Raw genomic sequence first — 22,341 nt, 5'->3', positions numbered from 1 at the left:
TTTATAAATCATTTGGTAAGCATGAAGCATCCTTCTTGTTTTACTATCCAATCTATCCAACACTTTTTGTCAGTCACTCCAAAACTATAATTTAGGACAGGAAGAGCAAATTCATTTATGGCTTGGATCTTGTTCCTAGATGTCAATGCTGCTTTCAGGATTAATTTAAGTCTTCTAAAGTACTCCTTACTGAGATTTGTTCACATTTGTTCATGTTTTATTGATGATCCTTCATCAATTCCCAAGTATTTATACACTCCCTCTTGCTCAAGTTCTTTTATATCACATTCTTGTCCCAAACTGATGTTTTCCTGGTGCTGCAGTTTTCCTTTTTTTAAGGTTGCATTTGCACATTTATCAAGACCAAATGACATTCCAATATCATCTGAAAAAGTTTTGACAACCTGCAGCTGTGCTTTCAGCTCCTCATCTGACGAGCTATACAGTTTTAAATCATCTTCAAAGAGAAGGTGAGAAGTCATTAGACTTTGTTGTTTTCTAGAAGCCAAATTGTAGCCATAGCCTAAGCTGTTAAGTAAACAGCTTAATGGATTAATGGCAAAGCAGACTAGCAATGGTGACAGAGAGTCACCAAGAAATATCCCCCTTTGAATGTTTATCCCTGGGATAATAATCTGTCCTTTATCATGGCTTAATTGCAAAGTGGTCTGCCACTGTTTCATGGTTACTGTAATGTAGTCAGTCAGTGTAGGGTGTATCGTATACATTTTTAAGCACTATTTTATCCATGAATGTGGGATACTATCAAATGTTTTTTTGTAGTCAATCCATGCCATACTTAGATTCTTCCCCTTCTTACAGTTCTCCACTATAACTTTGTTTAACAACAAATGATCCTTTGTTCCATATGACTTTCTTTTATTGCCCTTTTGTTCTACTGCCATAATTGAGTTTTCTTCTAAATGACTATAAACTCTGTCGATGTCAATTCCCATGTATAGTTTATACGTCTTTGGAAGACAAGTTATTGGTCTATAATTTTTAGGGTAGCTTGCAGGTTCACTCTTACGTAAGAGCATTGTTTTTCCTGTTGTTAACCAGCGCTGTGTGTATTCGGGGTGTGCATATAAATAGTTCTTACTCATGGCTAAATCCTCGTGCAAAGAAGTTAATACTTTAAGCCAAAAGTTAGGTACTGCATTTGGGCCTGGGGTTTTCCAGTTAGAGGCTTTTCTCAACTTTGTTTTAATCTCTCTGGCTGTTATTTCATCCCATTTCATATCCTGTACCTTTAAACTTCTTATTCTTTCCTTTACTTCTTCTATCTATTTAGCATCTTTGTTATGTTCCACAGGATCTTCATAGATATTTCTCCAAAATGTATTTACTTCCTCTTTTTTTTGGCAGTCTTTCAATTCCTTTTACCTTATTTCCCAATTCTCTATAAAACCTTTTGGGGTCATCAATAAATTGCTTATTTTGTCCTTTTCCCTTATATTAATCTTCGTATCTTCAAAGCCTTTCCATCTGTTTTGAAATTTTTAGTTTATCTCCAATAGTGCATAATAGATCGTGGTCCATTCTAATACTGCGCATTGCTTTTATCACATCTATCTTTTTTAGTATTTTTGTTGATCTATTCCCTCTACTATAATCTTCTAACAATGACACTTCTCGTCTTAGCTGCTTTATAGTTTTCTCTATTTAATATTTCCATGATGGTATTCGCTTTCCCTTGCTACTCTGTGTTCCTGTGGTAGAACTTTATCAGTTATTAATTTAGCAGCACAGAAATATATTCTGTTTACTTCTGTTATATCGCATGGATCTCTATAGACAGTCTTAATTACTGTGATTTGTTTTATCAAGCTTCTGACTTTTGGGGTTTTATTAACCTTCTACAGTCTAGTTTTCTCATTAATCTTTAGATATCTTTGTCTATTAAATCAAGCAACTCTTCTCTTAACTCATCTTCTTCCATACTGAGGGCACATCCCTTGTTTTCCTTTTCCTGCAGGCATTTTATAGAAAATTCTATAGCATCTTTCTGTGGCACATTCTCTTCAATTTCATCCTGTGTCATCTATTGTTCTGTCATATGGGAACTCACTGGCCTATCACTCCTCAACATTGGCTGCATCAGAGTTTCCACAGTTTCCTGTTCCTTTACTTGCTGTCTGGCTTCAAATGAACATTTATACTGGCTTCATGTGGAAGGCTCCAAAATATCTTGATATGGCATCTGACCAGTTGTTTCCTGTTCCACTAGTTTCCCCTTAATTTGGATATCCATTGCTCTATCCTGTTGTGATGATTTCTGTATTCGATTTACTACACTAAATCCTTCTCTTTGCAGCTGTTTCATAACCTCAATTTCTATTTCTTTGACTTCTCCATTGCTCCATGGCTGGACAGAGACACAGGGAACTAATGGCTCTGCTGGACAGAGGCACAGGGAACTAATCTAAGGGGGCGGTGAAAACCAACACATTCTGGCTAGGCTTACAGATGCCCTCCAGCAGATAGCCTAGTACTTACCTATGAACCTATGAACTGATCTCTTTTTCTACTTTTCCTCTTAGTCTTCTTATTTTTTGTATCGTAAAGTTTTCCATATCCAGATTCCTTTCCCTATATTTTTCTTCAAATATCTTTGGTGCTGCTCTTTTTGTATTGGTTAGTTTTTCTTTCTCCTTTGAATAAATATTACACCATATTAAATCTCTTTTCCTTTCCCATGTCCATAATTCTTCTTCACATGTCTCCTGATCTTCTTGCTTTTACTTATTCTGGGGACTCACTCCATCATACTGTGACATAGTCTGTTTTAGACCTTCTACATTAAATCCTTCACTTCGCAGGCACTCCATAACTTCAACTTCTATTTCTTTAACTTATGCTTTACTAATCGTCTTTTCTATATCACATCTTTGTGCTATTAATATTTTTATTGTGAAATTTTCCATATCTGGATGCTTTTGCCTGTATTTATCTAAAAATATTTTTGAAAATGCCTTCTCTATATTAGTTAACTCAGCTTTCTCCTTTGCATAAATATTGCACCATATCAAATCTCTCTTTTTTTCCCATGTCCATATTTCTTTTTTATATTTTTTCAAATATCTCTAGATTTTGTTGTTTATATTTTTTTCACTTCCTCAGATGCTTCTTTTTCCAAACAGATCAAAATTTCTTGATCTATATACTGTTTTTCAAAAATATGTTGTATTAACGAATGCAAATTTTTATTTGAAGCTTCTGACAGTTTTTCCTGCGGAAGTATTTTTCTTTCCTCTAATTTCTCTCTTAATCAATTTGTATATCTTGTGTCTGGAAATTCTGGGCTTTTTACATAATAATAACAATACATAATCTTTTTCTTATTTTCAATAGTCCACTCTATCGTCTTTATGGCTCTTCTTTGGCCAATCATTTTTTGTCATTTTTGTGGACTTCCTTCTACAACAGGGGGGCCATCCTCCCCCTGAGCCTGGCCTGGCCCCATTGTAGGAATGTTTCTGTATTTTGAGGATCCTACACTGTCATTTTTTCCAGTCCTGGCACCAGTGTGCCTACCAGGATTGGGCACTTTTTTCCTGGGTCTTGTGCACCCAGCTATCTTTTTTTATTTTTCATTTACTTCTGTCCATGATATATGCTATATAAATACAGTCTATATATCAGTGTCGCTTTGGTGAGATTTTGTGAAAAACAGGGTCCACCTCATGAAGGTACTCACCAAGACTTGATGATGAATCCAATTTCAGCACTACTACTACTCTCCTTTGCTTGCTGACTTTTCATCTCTCCATCCGGACCACTTTTATACTGTCATAGTAGGTAAACTCATGTTCAGCTGATTAGGTTAATAATGTTTATCTAGAATTACAAACAAGATATTTTTGTCTAAGAGGAACTGGTAAAATTTCATTAACATCAAAATTAAATAAAATGCATGTTTTCTTGATCTGGGGATGGTTTCTCTCAGCATGAGGAAGGGGTCTTGATGTAAATGCAGTTGATCTTTCAGCTCTGAAGGTATGACATGTTAAATTAAAGTACCTACTCCTTAAGCTGTGACATCACAAGTAAGTGATACTGCAAGTTTTTCAGATTACTTTCATTGTCAAAACACATTTTCTTTTGGCAATATGTACAGTTGTGCTAAGACAGCACTTTGGTCAGACATAATATTTCACTAAAAATAGTCATGAACAATATCAGAATGCAATTAGTAGATATGGGTGTTAAATAAAGCTAGATTCAAAGATTCAAAGAAATGTTATTGTCATTTAGGACCACACAAGTGCAACGTAAACAAAATTACAAATGTCAGCTCATGAGAGAAAGGCAGTACAAATAACATAGATACAGCGGTATCAGAGAATAACATAAGAAAGAAAATAACAACACGTATGACATGCAAGAGGTAGTTCACATTACATAAACACATTCAATACCCATTATCCAGTGATAAATAATAAATAAATACCCACCACCAAACCCCTACACTGTTATATTATCCAGTGATAAATAATAAATAAATACCCACCACCAAACCCCTACACTGTTATATTATCCAGTGATAAATAATAAATAAATACCCACCACCAAACCCCTACACTGCTATATTATCCAGTGATAAATAATAAATAAATACCCACCACCAAACCCCTACACTGTTATATTATCCAGTGATAATAATAAATAAATACCCACCACCAAACCCCTACACTGTTATATTATCCAGTGATAATAATAAATAAATACCTACCACCAAACCCCTACACTGTTATTATATTATTATTCATTTATAATGAAGGCAATGAAAAATACTGCTGAGTCTGAGAATCCTCCATTGAAGTGCCTGTGACTGATTTGTTGTGATTCTCGCAGACTCGTTTTTCTTACATATACATTACACATTTCTTATAAACTACTTGGTGATATCAGAAATAATAGCTGAGATAATATAGCCTTTTAAAAATAAAATTTTAAGTTTTAGGTCCTGTCTGAGGCATCCTTCCCTACCTTACATCCAGGAAATCATATTTCCTGGCTTAAAAATTCTCAGCTAATACTCAACTGTAAATGCCAATACACATCAAAACTTTAATTATGAATGTCTTCCGTTTTGCACAGTTGTTCATAGTCAATTGAAAAATGCATTTATGAATCCCGAGTATACATACGTCAAACTATATCCAGAAATGTGCCCAGTAAAACACGTAATTTGAAATTCATACTTGGTATTCAAAACCATCTTTACCCAATCATATAGCCATTTAGCATCAAGTGAACTGTATTATCTCATGCAGAGCTTTACAAATTAAATGTTTTTGTTTACTTTTTCTTAACATTGACAAGCATGGTAACTTCTGACATGCCTTACTGCTTTCTATAATCATTCTTTCATAATCTACATATTTCTGGATGGTTAGATTATGTATTATTTAGCATTATATATAACAGAACTAAGCAAAGCTTGAGTAAAGTTATGTCCACAGGAAAGAACAGAGTGGAGCTGTAGATGACAACTGAGCTGTGAATCCCTTGTGGTTATAAAGTTATTCATGCACTAAGCACTATGTCTGAAAAATACTAAAAGAGAACCACAAAATACAAATACCTTGGCATGTGTACTTTTATTTACTAATGTACACATGTGGTAGGTAAACTGATAGCAAACACCCAAAGAAAGTAGTATGGCATATCATTCAGCCTCAAAATGATGTGTACTAAGACAGCTGATGTAATATATATATATATATATATATATATATATATATATATATATATATATATATATATATAATTATAAATGCACATTATTCTTTTTACTATGTGTCAGTGTAAGAACCATTCTGTTTGGAGGAAAATGCTCTTTGTTGTGAAGTGATTTAATTTGTTTCCAGTTAAACACTAATTTATAGAACCAGTTCTTCCCACACATAGCTGCCACAACTAAAACAGTCACATTATTTATTTATTCATTTAGTATAGTGTAATCATTATACTCCCTGCACAGGTAAGCTCTTCTCTGTCTATGTTTTATGTTTCACAGAAGCTTTCTGTAAGCAGTTTATAAAACAATTAACGTGCTAAACATTTTTTGGCATAATATATGTTGTTGCACCTGTATCAGTCTCCATGTTCACTGGTTTGGCATTAATAATAAATGCAGATGGAAATGATTCTTTGAATACTTTTAGAAATTATTGACAAGTGGGTCTCATTTCACACCCTTGATCATCTTTCCAAATATATACAGCATTTTGATGTGCCATTTTTTACTTTTATTCTTTACTTGCAACTGTGCTTTTATTTGACATGCTGATTTTTATGCCACACTTTTCCACACCTCTGGCATTTAGCCTCTGTAATAATAATCCTACAAAGAGTGATTTTTAGTGATACATAATTGACAAACCTCATTTATGTTTGCTTCTATTTCACAGTACAAAGCAATACTCCACACATACTTGCATGTTCACATACATTGAGACTAACCCAGTCAACAAAGGATAAATAAATAAAAAAATAAATAAAATAAATTGATTTTGTGATCAAACATAAAACAGGAAAACCTATTGTCTTAGATGATGCTGTGTAATATTTTGCTTCACATAGATGGTGAACACAGATGATGGAAAGGGATGTCTTTAATATCTGCTGAGCACCTCCTCACTTCTATGGAGAAATAAATACCTGTAGTGTTAAGAGTGAGATCATTGGTGTAGAACTGTCATCCATCTAATGTTTCAGACTTGTGGTGGGCTTGCTATTACTGAGGGTAATGTAATTTCATAATGTTTTGCAGACCTCAGCAGAAATGGTGCAAAATACTCCCTTAATGTCTTGGGATGTTCAAGGATTACCTGTCAAAGTCAGCAAGGAGGAAAATATGTCTATTCCAAAAGAGGTCGACTGGAGAACAAAAAATTGTGTTACAGAAGTTAAGCAACAGGGAAACTGCCATTCTTGTTGGGCTTTTAGCACAGTAAGTGTTATTGTTTACAAATGAGATGAAAATAATTAATTCAGTCTCATACGTGGGAATGTTATAATAATAATGTTAATTTGGACTAAAAGTATGATTGATGACAACTTATGTAATGTTACAATACTTTCTGATATTCAGCATGTTTTAACACATGAGTGACAATTATGCACGAGACTGGCATGACTTTATCTTCTCTTTCATTAAGAATCATACAAAACACACATGCATCCATCATGTGATTAAGGAGGGGCTTACACCTGTGCAAGACCTCTGCTGTTGCTCTGCAGAAACTATAATATCCTTGATTTAGTCCTTACCAAACAAGTCCCACCATGCTTCTCGTCATCCCTGTTTAAAAGTGACTACAAATCAGTTGTTTTCTGTCAGGCCTAGTAGTGCCATCTCACCACCAACTGATACCATCATTAGGGACTTCTCCAGGCAAAACCAACTTCAGCTTGTAGAGGATCTGCACAAAATTGTAGTCAAGCCCAATCAAATGGACCAAACTGAGAGAGCTGCCATATTCAGCTCCAATTTTTACGAGCAGCTAAACAGCTGCATAAAAAAATCTGTATCTGTTTGCCCTAAAATATAATTGTAAATTCAGCTATAAACCTCTCTAGTATAGCTCTTTAATTTTATGTATAATAAAAGAAGAAAAATAATGAAAAGTTGTAAGAAATCCCCTTCCCTCGATGTTAAGACAACAATGAAACATGTCAACAAGGAGTGTAAGAACACAATTAGAAAACGTAAAGCAGATTATGAAGTTAAGGTTGCTACATGTATGAAATAAAAACGTAAATCTTTCTTCAATTATGTTAGGAAATTAAGAAATAATATTCATTAATGCACTGAGCTCATCCATAATAACATTATAAATTACAATCCTAAGGCTGTAACCAATATATAACATACAAATTTAGTGCCAGCTCTACCTCACTTCCCAATGTTGATGCACACACTATCACAGAAACTTTAGTTTTATGAAGCAAGTTCTAGAATCCCTGTAAAAAAATAATGTTTGTATGAGACCAGATAACACAACGAGCTATATTCTCATCAGTGTCAAGTATGCACTACCTGAGTCTTTACTTAAACTGTTCAAACTCAACCTATCCACAGGGTTTGTACCCAATGTCCAGAGAAATATCAACTCTGGCACTTCTACACAAGGGTGGACATTCTGCATACCCAGATAATTATAGGCCTATCAGCCTCACCAACCTTATATGCAAAGCAATGGAACATATAACAGAACTTATTTATGCAGGTATTGACAACTTAACCAATCTGGACCCCACTTAGTTCTGTTTTGTTATGGGCAGACCTGTCTCCTGATCCTACTTAGCTTCTTTGAAAAGACTACAGAGGCAGTGGACAATGGTCACTCTGTGTAGTCTGCTTAATTTGACCTTAATAGAGCCAAGGCTTTTGACACTATCCCCCATATTGGCATTATTGAAAAATTACACAAACTTAATGCAAATCGCTATGTTGCCCACTAGATTGCAAATTGGCTAACTAACAGATCTCAGTTAGTGACAGTTGGTGGTACCACATGCATCAGTGCTGAGCCCTACCCTCTTTAGCATTTATTTTGCAGACATCCAAGCCAATATCCCTGAAGGGAAGTTGACCAAATTTATTGATGACAGCATGCTGGGTGGTATTATCTGCTCATCAACTTATATTAAACTGCTTCCACAAGGCCTGGAATATAGTAAAAATAGCTGCAAGCTAAATACAAAGAAGGGCAGCATAGCAATGTTCAGAAAACAATCTGCTACATAAAGACATAATCATAAGAGATCAGGGTATGTATGTGGGCAACTATCTTTCATTTTTATCATTATGTTTCCACCATAGTCAGGAAATACTTATATCTAACCCAGTTAACGGTGTATCTTCAAGATGCAAGTAAGTCATCCTACTCATTGTCAAAAACAGTGCCCCTTTTGGTATGTACAAATTCAAGCATATTGCTGTAAAGGACCCAATAATTTTAACATAATCAGTTATACACTTTAAATCCTTCAACTATTCTGATAGAGTGACACAACTCTCCTTTCATCTAGTAGTTTACCAGCTGCTCCGAGGTGAACAGGGTCTAACATTTTGAGTGATGAAAGACCCATTTCTATTTGAGCTGCTATTGCTTTGCAAAACCAGAGGCTCTACAAAATACACCTGCCAGGGACTTAAATTTACTCCAACACATAAATAAGACTTGGTGTTGAGACAGGTTCCTAACTTAACATATTCCTAACCTGTGGAATAAGTCACCACTAAAGGTCAAGCAAAGTGCTTCTTTGTCTGCCTTTAAGCTAGTCTTGATGATATGATGGGCAGACACAAATTTGCATCAATGTTTTCAATCATGGTCCTGCTTGATTTGGGAGGCGAGTACTATTAAGTGCTCATGTAGGAAGGCAATAAAGTTTATATGTACACCACCACCACAAAAAAAAAAAAAAAAACACGAACAGAACAGCAGAATATTTAGAAAAACCACAAAGCCAGGAAGCCAAAGAATAGATTTATTCAGTAAAAATCTCTAGCACCTCGGTTCACCCACCTTTAAAGAGTATACCATTACAAAAACCATAGCACCTAATATCTCTACATAAATTATCTCATCAGTCCATTAAATAATTATTCAATTAATCAAATACAATATTAAAAATCTCCAATTGCATTAAGTGTTTAAACAATTAGGAATCAAAGTGTCATATTTCAGTATAAAAACTAGCTCTGTGTAACTATCTGTTTTTTTTTTTATATATTTACATCACTATATTGTCCAACATAAACTTGTTCCAGTACTGTAGCTTGTAACCCTTCTGTTTCATTGTTGTGATAAGTTTTACAATGCACTGCAACAGGAATATCTATTCTAGATGTTCTTATATCCCAAACATGCTCTTCTAATCTTGTTTTAAAAGCCCCTTTCCTCTGCCCTATATAACATTTTTCACAATGGCATTTCAAGGCATATATTGTCCCTTCTGTGTCACAACCATATTTACCTTGTGCTGTATATTTCTTTCCATTAATTCTGTTAAAACTTCTAACCATAGATTTGCAACAGCAATATTTACCACAAGGTATAGTACCTATATGGGTTATATCTCTTATCATGGTTTCCAATGGAGACAAAAACCTCCCATGTACTAGCATGTCCCTGATGTTTCTCCCCCTTTTATATGAAATACCTGGTCTCTTGCTTAGCCCATTAGTAAAATCTTTGTGTTTCTACAAGAAGCCCCAATAGAATTTTGCCAAGTTTACTATTTCCATGCTAAAGGGACTATATATTGTCAGTGAAGTATGTTGAACTTTTATATGTGTCTACTTATGTGTGAGTGGTAAGGAATCTTATGTTGTCTGTGACCACTTGCCTAACATTGTTCTTATGTTCCTGTATAAAGAATTCCATTGTATAAACTTCTCTCCGTTCCAGACCTGCATACAGCAGTGTCAAATCTAAGTGAAATTCTTGTAAGCACTGCCTGCAGAAGTGATCTATCATTCTTAGACATTAATTATATTCTTAAACATTGGCATTTTCTGTGCAATGTCTTTCCTAACATTGATTGTGAATACTAACAACAACCCAAATGGGCTGCTACTCCATTTATGGTAAACAATGTCTCCACAGCCCAGCATCCCTAGTAGTCATTCATGACGTCTGCATCACATTCATGTCACTGTAGCAAATGAAGCTCAAACAAAAATATCCTATTCAACCTGATAATCATCAAAGCCTCCCCATCTCTCTTACAGTCATGCAGTCTGTGAATTACTTATCCGTCTTGCTTGCTTCATGCAAGTAAACAGTGATAAGAACCTACAACTCCTACTGATGTTGCCATCAACTCGACACTTATTAACTATCTTATTCAAAACTGGGGTCTTACGTGTCCCGAATCTGATATGCTAAAAGTTCAGCAACTCAAATACCCTTCTCAGTGTCTCAGACTCAATAATAAAAATGCAAATTTGTCAAAATTAATATAGTAAAATGTGGAAAGATAGGAAACATAAATGTTTAGGTCACCAATTATATTACTGAACTTCAGCTGCAATGCATTTGGCACATAGCCATTCATGGATAATTCTCTGTATCCTATATAGTAAACTGCTGTGCCCCCACAACCCTGTTTCCTATTTATTATAACTCAAAAGTTGTGCCAGCTCAAAGAAAGGGCAAGCACTGTCACAAGCTAAATGTTGTATAACACCAAGATGGTACAATATTGTATGTCAAAGCTCTCACACCAGGCGTATAAAGAATCTTGTCTTTCTGCAAACACACGATAAAACTGTTCCTTTTTATGTGTGCTGCTGTGTGGTTTCCATCTTGATTTATGGCATCTTTCTGAACAGGTCAGGTCTATATCATATGTTCGAAGTTTGAATACTTCAAACGTTAAATAATCGAATTTAAATGTTCGAAGTTTTAAACATCGAACATATGATTAAAAAAAAATAAAGTGAACTTACCTGACTGTTGTAAGCAGGGAGGCAAGCCCCCCTGCATTCCTCACACCTCCCTGCTCTTTAAATATACCAACTCCGAGATCGCATTATAATGTGGTAAAGGGAAGATTTCCCTTACAGCACTTTAATGTGGTCTCGGAGTTGGTATATTTAAAGAGCAAGGGGGTGAGGGGGTGCAGCTCCTACATGGGGGGTGCAGGGGGGCTTGCCCCCAAGCCTACAACAGTTAGTTTGGGGGGGGGGTTTGTTTTTGTTTTTTTACATATGTCCAAAGTTTTAAAACTTCGTACATTTAAATTTGATTATTTAATATTCAAAGTTATAAAGCTTCGAACATATGATATAGACCCTTCTGAACTGTTCTTTTTACTTGTCATGATTGAGCTGCTGTTATTTGGCAGTTCAGATTTGAGGAGTTGTATTAGAAATGACAGAATTTGCCTTACTCTTTACTGTAGTACTGAATATTCATCCATTAATGTGTCAGAAGTTCAGAACATGGTTCAACTTTTTGATAGACTGCTGTATTTAAAAGAGACAGCAGAGTGGATCAGTATCAAGCTGTCTACTTCAAATCTTCATTTTCTGGTGTTCAAGTCTTATTCAGGTCAATGCCTGTTGCATGTTTTGCCTCTGTGTTTTTCTCAAGTAATCCAGTACCCCCCCCAAAAAAAATACTGATTAATGACTACTCTGAAACAGTCCATATGTACTGTATTTATCCTTGCTCTTGTGGCCCATGACATGGCTGAATGGAGTTCGTTGACCAGTTTATGGATACTGCACCCGTATTATGAGATCTATATCATAACAAAATATGATAAATCCTTACAAGTAAATTATTCACCATGGTGGAATTCTCATTTAAAGAAATTAGGTAATGCAAAAATATATTTTTTTGATTTCTGTAAGAGTCATCTGACTTCTTATAACAAAAGTAAACTGTGCAAAATCAGTAACAATAAGGCACGATAACTCATGGCAAAAGACAAAAAAATGATAATTGGGCAAGAAGTCATTTAACTACCTTCTTCTTTTTCTTTCAGTTGCTCCCATTAGGGGTTACCACAGTGGACCATTTGTTCCATTTCTTCCTGTACTCCGCATCTTGCTCTGTCACACCAACCACCTCCATGTCCTCTCTTACCACATCCATAAATCTTATCATAGGTCTTCCTTTTTTCCTCTTACCTGGCAGCTCAATCCTTAGCATCCTTCTCCCAGTATACCCATGATCCCTCCTCAGCACATGTCCAAACCAATGCAATCTCACGTCTCTGGCTTTGTCTCCAAACCGTCCAACCTGAGTTGACCCTCTAATATAGTCATTTTTAATCTTGTATACCCCCGTCACAACCATTGCAAATCTTAACACCTTTAACTCTGCCACCTCCAGCTCTGAATCCTGCCTTTTCATCAGTGCCACCATTTCCAACCCATATAATATAGCTGTTCTCACTATCATCTTGTAGAACTTTCCATTCACTCTTACTGGTACCAGCCTGTCATAAATCACTCCTGACACTTTCCTCCACCCACTCCACCCTGCCTGTACTCTCTTCTTCACCGCTCTTCCACACTTAACATTACTCTGAACTATTGATCCCAAGTATTTAAATTTATCCACCTTCACCAACTCTACTCCCTGCATCCTCACCATTCTTCTGTCCTCCCTCTCATTCACACACATATATTTTGTCTTAGTCCTGCTGACCTTCATTCCTCTCCCCTCTACAGCATATCCCCACCTCTCCAGTGTCTCCTGAACCTGTTCCTTACTCTCACTATGGATCACGATGTCATCTGCAAACATCATAGTCCACAGGGATTCTTATCTGATCTCGTCGGTCAACCTGCCCATCACCATTGCAAAGAAGAAAGGGCTCAGGGCTGACCCTTGATGTAATCGCACCGCCACCTTAAATGCATCCATCACTCCTTCTAAAGACCTTACCACTGCTACACTGCCCTCATACATATCCCATACCCCTCTTACATACTTCTCTGCCACTCCCAACTTCCTCATACAGTGCAATAACTCCCCTCTAGGCACCCTGTCATATGCTTTCTCCAAGTCCACAAAGATGGACACAATGCAACTCCTTCTGTCTGTCTGCCTCTATACATCTTCATCAACACCTTTGGAGCAAACATCACATATGTAGTGCTCTTTCCTGGCATGAAACCATACTGCTACTCACTAATCATCACCTCCCTTCTTAACCTAGCTTCCACTACTAATTCCCATAACTTCATGCTGTGGCTGAGTTTAATTCCACTGTAGTTACTACAGCTCTGCACATCACCCTTATTCTTAAAAACTGGTACCAACACACTTCTTCTCAACTCCTCCAGCATTCTCTCACTCTAGAAGATTTTTTTTAAACAATCTGATTAAAAACTCCACTGCCATCTCTCCTAAACCCCTCCATGCTTCCACTGGTATGTCATCTGGGCCAACAGCCTTTCCATTCTTTATCCTCTTCATAGCTGTCCTTACTTCCTCCTTGCTAATCAGATGCACTTCCTGATTCGTTATCCCCACATCATCCAACCTTCTCTCTCTCTCATTCTCTTCATTCATCAGCCCATCAAAGTACTCTTTCCATCTGCTCAACATACAATTCATTTAGCTATAACCCTACAGAAAAGCTGAGGATCGAAACACATAGTGTGCATCTATTTACTTTATATACCTGTACATGAATGAAGACATAATAAACAATTTCAGTGCTTGTACAATTGCAGGAAATAAGCAGCTTGCAAACAAAAAAGAAAAAAAGCAAGTAGTATGGGCCTGAATCGCTTAGTGGCATATCTGTTAAATTATCAGAAGATGCTTTCATTTTATCATTACATTGCACCTTCAATAATTTCTTTAAAAAAATGATGTACCATATAAGTACAAGACAATTTTAGTGATAACAATACTCAAAAGTGGACACTCCAAGATGGCTTTAGACTGAGTAACAGCTTAATTTCTCCTCTCCCATTATGAAAACAGACACTCATAAAACAGAACCAGTGAATTTGTCTTACTGGGTAAATTTCAATAACTGGCTAGTAATTGCACAGCCTGGATGCCAGAAAAAAAAAAATTCAGAGACCCTGAAAAAAAATCAGTCATAAAAGATGAGGAGAAAACGCTGGCTGTAAAGAATCCTGCTGCTGTTCAGCAAAAAGCCACCAAAGCTCCAGCTCTGGTGCAAGACATGACTTCCAGTAATCTAAAGGAGAAAATAAGTCAAATGTGTTCAGAGTTGATTAAAATAAATTAAACACTGAAGGAATATATACATTCAAATAACACAAGTCTGAAAATGGAAGAAGTTTTAAATAAATATTCAGATGAGCTAATAAAACTGCAAAAATCAAAGGTCAACATAAAGAAAAGGCTGGCTGAATATGAGACTACTCAATAAAATATATTTCAAAGCATGGTATAATTATAGGACAGAGCAAATAGAGAAAACCTGAGATTTCTGCTGTATCAGAAAAACTGGAAAGAATGCACTATTAATTTTATGAAAGCACAAATAAGCAATTAGACTGGTATTTAAAAGCAGGAGCTGTTAATTTAAAGGGTACATCATGTCTATGCTCCAAATTTGTCCATGACAAAGCAACCCAGACCTTTACTTTATTTTTATTTGTTTATTTAATTATTTTATTTTACATTTGATGACCGGGAATGTTCGACTGGACACAGGTCCATTTTCAGTGGAGGCCCAGGAATTAAAGCTCCTTATAAAACAATGCTACAAATATTTTTTTTTTAATACATAACTGTACTCATAAGGCAAGGCATACAATTATACATATAGGAACATATTTAACATTTCTTCATAGACATATACATCAATACCATCAGAATAAAACATTGTTTGGCAAGAATAAGTATTCAGAAGTGCATTATTTGGTAAGAATAAATATTCAGAGGATAGTAGGTAAGAGGTGATCTTTGGCAGAATCCTTGCAACCCTGTAATGTAAGTGGATTAGCCTGAGGAATCACATGGGCACAGCCAATTGATAAAATAGTGGGTTTTGAGTAGTTTCTTAAATAGTGAAGCAGAGCTGGTAGAAGTTATGTGCTTTGGGAGTGAGTTCCAGATATTTGCTATTGTACAGCCAAAGAGAGTTTTACCTGCTTTATTCTTATATTTGATGACATTTATGAGATTTTGGTCTGCTGTTCTTAAGGTTCGAGTGGTAGTGTAGGGCTGTATTAGATCCTGTAGTGCTGGAGTTTTGTCAGGGAGGTAGTACAGTTTGTGGGCTGTGAAGAGTTGAGTAGTAAGTAGTAGATGGGGCAACTCAAGCCAGTTGAGCGGTTTGAGGGAGAGACAGTGATGGGGTCTATTAGAGGCACCTGTAGCAAACCTGACAATCTTGTTATAGCAGGATGCCATTTTGTTTTGTTCGCTGTGGTGAAGATTAGTCAGGATTGGGGAGGCATACAGTAGGGTGGATAATAGGTGAGTTCTTGCAGTAGGGCTTTGGTATAGCTGGTCATGAATTGCCTGTTCCTATACAGGAGACCAAGCTTTTTGTTTACTTTTTTGATTGTTTAGGCTATGTGTACGTCAAATTTGAGATTGTTGTCGATTACTACTCCTTGAAGTTTAGTGTGTGTTGTTGGAGTGATTCCGGTATTGTCCTTGGAGTTTATGGTGAAGTCATTACTTAGTGCAGGAGATCTACCAGGACTGAAAATAATTAGTTTTGTTTTTTGGGGGTTGAGTAGAACCCCAAAGTAAAAGCTTTAATAGCAAAGATGCAATCCTACCAGCAGAAAAAGCTGATTCTGACAAAACTGTGGCATAAGGACAAAGTGTTAAAAGTGGGAGACAGTAGAGTGTCTGAGGAAAATGATTACTCACTGTACACAAGGCAGAAGAGAAGTAAATTTATTACAGCAATCACAGAATGTTGAGAAGCAGGTGTGAGATTCAAGATGCTGTATCCAGCTATTTTCAGAATATTTCTTTCTTAGAAGGTCAAAATCATTCTTTGATGCAAAACATGCTAAGGGGGAAATACAAAATTTGTATAACAAAAGTGAGTTATTAAGCAGAAGAAGATTCTGCTTTTCACTCTTCTGATAATAAAGCCCATAGAGAGACCATGCCAGTGAGACCTTTTCCAATGTTCCAAATGAAAATGCTTGAGAGACAGAAAAAAAGCATAAGAGTTCACTAGAAGAAAAAGGAGTACGTTAGAAATGAATCAATGACTAGATTTTGGAGATGGAGATCAACTGGAAGAAAACCAGCAACTTGGAAATTGATGATTAAATGTGGGATTACAAAACATTAACTACATTTGTAAAGTATGATGAAATAAGAAAACCTGAAACATTGAACTTTTTTGACTTTGTTAAATTTGTAGGGGACTGCAAATTACTTATGTCATGCCACTAATGTCTGGAAGATTTAGGAGTGGGGAAGAGGAAAGAAATTTTAAGTCAAATAAAATGGTGTTCTTAACAGTATTTTTATAATACATGGTGCTAACTACATACTATAAAGTAAAACTTTTTCAGTTCATTTTGTGTGTAATAAGGATACTAAAGTAGACAGGTGCTCCTATTTTACCGTCTTTGTTTTTTCTTGTTTAGTTCTAAGAAATGTAGACACTATAATGTAAAAAGAGAAAAATGCATGGACAAAAAGAGCATGATATAAGTAAAACTGATATGCCTTTTTTTATTTTTGCATAGGGAAATGACTAGATTAAGGCCCTTGTCTTGATTTAATAACAAGTTTTAAAGGGATGCAAATAAATAAAAGGACACTGAATATAATGAATACTGGTTGGGAGATAGTATAATGGTTAAGGTGCTTGTCTCATAGACACAAGGTACATGGACTTATTCTCACTTTTCAGACAATTGATGCAACTTGGGATTAACATGACTAGGCTTGTAAGGGATCTAGGGCTGCTAACCTAGTAACTTGCCATTAATAGTGTTTCTGCTAACACATAAATGTTTACATTGCAATGTGTATAGTGAAACACAACCGTGTATCTGGCTCTTATGTTTCTATGGAACAATCTGATAAGGAGACAATAAAACTTTCTTTCACTAGATAGGTGATAATGTTTTCTGAAAGCATTTAAGTTGTTTTCCCCTTGTAGGAGAGGAAAACATATCAAACAAAACAGATGGGCTGTATCATGCATTTTATAGATAACCTTCATTATAGGTTAATTCAAGTTTATTTGTGTGGCTGTCAATCTGGGACAATTGTTACTATTCAGAGGGTTAAACTTTATTATTTGAAGATGTACATCATTTTGTGTGTTAGTATTAAGTTAATACATTTTAGGGGTGTTCTGGAGGTTTTTTGAGGATATCCATTAAAAAAAAGTTTTGTAAAGTATTACATACATTCAAATGGATATGTCAAAAATAACTATATAAAAGATCAACCTGCAAAACTTTAGTGCATGCATGTAATGCAAAATTTGTAACTATAGATTTAATAAAAAAAATGTTACACATATGTAAGAATACTAACATTTTATCATAATTCTCTTTCCATATTATCTTTAAATGTGAATGGTCCCACAGACATATACAAAAAAAAAGAGTAATGAACTCTATCTAAAAATGCAGAGTGTAAATAGTTATGCTACAGGAGACATGTTTAAAAAGAACTGAGCATGTGAATTTGATAAACAAAATATTTCGGGATGGTTATTCAACAGAATTTTTGGGACAAAGAAAAAAGAAGTCCCTATATTAATTGTGAGATGAGCTCTGATAGTGATAGAAGAGGAAATATTAATAAAGGTAGATATGTAGTAATAAGAGGCTACTGTCAAGGATGGAGGATTACACTGTCATGTATTTATATTCCAACAAAAACTGTTACACTGGAGCTTATGCAAATTCTTGGAGAAATATATATGGGGTCCTAGAAGGGAAAATATAACAAAAGATGTTAAGATTTTTGAATAAATTTATGAAACTATTTGATATGGAAAATGTGAATTCAGTAGTAGGGGTTCAGAGGGAATTTATATATTATTCCCTAAGGTACGAAAACTGGGCTAGGCTATACAGAAATTATATTTCATAGGAACACGTGCATTAAATTGAAGGTTTTGATACACTATTTCAGATCATGTGCTGATAAGAACTAAAATAAAAATTCAGAGTAATAAAATAAAAATAAGATACTTTCACTTCCCCATCTATCTGTTAATCAGAAAGGAATTTAAGGAATGAAAAGTGGAAAATAATTGGGGGTTATTACAGAAGACAGAAATTTCATCTGAAAATATAGATAGGAAGTGGGATAAAATTAAAGTGGAGTTTAAGATGTTGTGGAAATAAAAATAAAGGATTGGGTTAAGAAGTAACAATAATTATTTAGTTGTCCTTACAAAGGTTACATAATTACAAAATAGGGGAAATCTCACAGAACAAGAAGAGGAGCAACTGAAGAGTGCTAAAGAGAAAATAAAGGACTACCTGGATAATATGCATGAGTTTAGAATGATTGTTGGTAAGCAACTGTTTTTGATAATAACTCAAGAGCACAAAAGCTTTAGCACAGTGGCGCATGCAACAGAAAGTAGAAAAGTTTGTTGCCAAGCTTAGGGAGCTTATAATAAGAAAAATAACCAGAGATCCTCTACAGGTATTAGAAATATTTCAGAATTTTAATGAAACTCATTATAAAGCAGAGAAATGAGGAAATCAAGAAAAAGTACAAATGAAAATGTTTATGGAAGAATTAAATATGCCAAGGGTAGAGACAGATGAGGCTCAATTACTAGCAGTTGGTATAATCTGGAAGAGAGGAGAGGAGATCAAAATGGTGATGTATAGTATGTATCCAGTTAATTATATTTAAAATGAAATAACCTGCAAATGATGCTGTTAGGATATAGTCCTATTGGGAGTGTTATTTGGGCTGTCACAGAGGATTTAGGAGAATAGCTTCAGGAAAGATGTGTACAGTATACAGTCGCAATGACAATGATAGAATAAAGAAGGAACAGACAAAATCCATGACTGTAAACCTTTGAAGTAATGAAAGCTGGGTGAGAAGAAAGGTACTCAACTGATTAGGGGTAAGGGAACATTTTGATGGGATTTCACAGACGTCTTACTAAAAGTAATGTTATACATGCAGAATGAAGGAAGAATCAGTCATGATGGATAGATGTCAGGGACAGAACTAGCATGGAAGTTTCATAATCCAGTTCTGTACAGACAATATAAGAAGACATAAGCAATACAAAGTAGAGTAAAATTCATTAAAGTTTAAGCACTGTATGGTAAAAAAATAAAACTAATGTACAAGTATGAAAACATTATAAATATAGTGAAATAAAGGGTTTTTAAATAAAAAAGAAAAAAAGAGTGAAAGATAAGCAACAAAATCAGGCCTGAAATCTCAGCTACCTTTAAAAACATTGAGGTTTCTTTGCACGCATTCATACACATGTGTATGTATGCAGGGAGTACAGTTTGCAATACAACAGATGTTTCATTAAATTTGTCACAGGTAAAGAAGCATCTAAGAATGAACATTTTAATTCACATGACCAACTCACACTTGGAATTTGTAAACTAAATAAATGTATATAATTTATGAACCAGGGTATAGCACTGATCTCCACAGAACTTTTTCAGATTGGCGGGCTTTTCTGGCTATAGAGAACTCAGCACAGCTCCTCGTGGTGTCCAGCAGAGTTCCTAGAGCAGCAGAGACCAGAAAAGACAAACTTTCCAGATTCTAAGTATTTTTTTCTGCATTTTTGACTTTTTAAGCCTTTCGACGACTATTTCTGCCTGTTTTATTCTGTCATTACCTGTTTTTACTGTTTTTAATAGCTTGAATTGTTTGTTGCACTTGCTTGTTTAAGTTTTGCTTAAAAGTTAAACAACAGGCTAATACACTCAAGTGTACTAGCTTTTGATAGCAATTAGTCGAAAAACACAGCATTTATTGTATTTTCTGCCTATTTGAAAAAAAACTTGAAAAAAAAAAAAAAAATACTCTTGTTTTCCATACTTTCCTAATAGTTTGTTCCAGTGATCAGATTTTGCTGATCCCTGGGCTTTGTCTTGGTTCCTGTGTTTCTCCATTTTCCTTGTTTGGTCAAAGGGAAGTTTCTTTACTCACCAGTGAGGGTGGGAGTACTGAGCTGCCTGTTTGTCCTCAGAGGAGTGGTTTAAACCAGTAACTTGTAGTTTATTGGCCATTTTGGGTCATTTCCTGTCTTTTCCAGCCCCCTGCTATAAAGCACGCTTTAGCGCGCATTAGCGCAATTTAGCGCGATTTAACGCGGAGCTGCTACCGTTGCACACTAGGGCAGCACCGGTTAATCAGGTTTAAACTATTCAGGCTACCTAAAGTCCACTCTTCAAATTTTCCCTTAAAACTACCTTCCTCAAAGTATACTACTGTTCTATTTAGTGTATCCTATAACTATAAATTATCTCTACTTGACTCCCAAGTAGACTATTCTCTATCTGTATAGCCCAGCACTTGCTCCTACAGTACTTATCACCTTGATACAGCACTCTTGTTACAGATAGTACCCCAAAAAAGCAAACCCCATTTCTCGGTCACCCACACCCCCAAAACCTTTTTAAGTTTTTCCGTCTATTCCTTCTAGCATGTCGAGGGATCAGTTGCTAATGTCCTCTCCTGCTCAGCTGGTGAACCTGGGAATATTGAGGCAATGTTACAATTGCCTCATGTACACTGAACAACCCTCTCCTCCTCCCACAAAACACAAATACATGCGAGAGATGCAACTATACGGCCAAACTGGAGGCTGAGCTCTCTCAACATAGGACTGGCAAGACCAGACAGGAGGAGAAGGTAACCACACACACTATAGACCCAGTCTCACATAATACCATCACAACCTCAAATCATACACATAAACACACAAAGACATACTCGGAGGCTCTGATCAAAAATCTACCAAAACAGCAGAGGCCACCAAAGCAGACACCCAAACAACTACCACCTCAGAACACAACACCTGCAACACATAGACCACACAGTCAGAGTGTCAAGCAGTCACAGCCCTTAAGGCCAAACACAATGCCAGACACACTAGTCATTGGTGACTCCATAGTCAGACACACTGATGTCCCGCTCACCAGATTGAGTAAGGAAAAGGTCACAGTAAGCTGCCTGTCGGGCACTAGAATCCGACACATAACGCAAGCACTCAGGTCTCTCAACAGCAGGTACAAGTACGACTCAATCATTGTCCATGCTGGTGTAAACGACCTGAGACGTACCTCCTTGGACTACATGAAAAGAGACATAGAGGAGCTCTCTGATTATGTAGCCCAAGCAGGTATGACCCTGACCTTGAGCAGTATCCTACCTTCACCAAGAATGATGCCACAATACAGAGATAGGATGATCAGCTTTAACAATTGGCTTAAACTCTGGTGTCATTCAAAGGGATCAATGTCTGTCTGCCTGGGATGACATGCTGGACAAGCCACGCTGCTTCGCAAGGGACGGCTTGCACCTGTCACCCCTGGGATTCCGGATTTTGTTAAAGGCTCTTGCCACACCCATAGTGCCTTTTTTAGGCAAGGCTCAAATTCTAAACCTACCACCCTAGAACACAACAAAGAAAAAAACTAAGGGTAATGCTGCTCAATGCCAGAAGTCTTAACCTCAAGATGCATGCACTCGAGGCCCTTCTCAGTATGGAGAACATCGATGTCTGTGCTGTGACAGAAACCTGGTTCAAGGCTCCTGAGAGCACCCCAGCACTATCAGGTTTTACCTCATATCATGCGTTCCGGCCCCAAAATCCGGACAATACCAAGAAAGGTAGGGGGGGGGTATCCATATTCATCAAGGACACCCACAC

At 36.2% G+C, this 22,341-nt stretch overlaps 1 protein-coding gene across 1 annotated transcript in view; it reads left to right on the top strand.

The window, feature by feature from the left end:
* LOC122809959 (cathepsin L-like proteinase) overlaps nucleotides 1-22,341 on the top strand; it is a 340,112-nt gene that overhangs the window by 54,324 nt on the left and 263,447 nt on the right. Inside the window, exon 2 of the mRNA XM_044081550.1 lies at nucleotides 6,782-6,961. Within this exon, the coding sequence (XP_043937485.1) occupies nucleotides 6,782-6,961 (180 nt within the window). The remainder of the gene's footprint in view (nucleotides 1-6,781; nucleotides 6,962-22,341) is intronic.

The sequence above is a fragment of the Protopterus annectens genome, chromosome 1.part1, assembly GCF_019279795.1.
Source record: "Protopterus annectens isolate FY-2018-M chromosome 1.part1, PAN1.0, whole genome shotgun sequence".
NCBI classification, from domain to species: Eukaryota; Metazoa; Chordata; order Ceratodontiformes; family Protopteridae; genus Protopterus; species Protopterus annectens.
The sequence above is the reverse complement of the archived record's forward strand: the minus strand, read 5'-3'. Positions and strand labels throughout refer to the sequence as shown.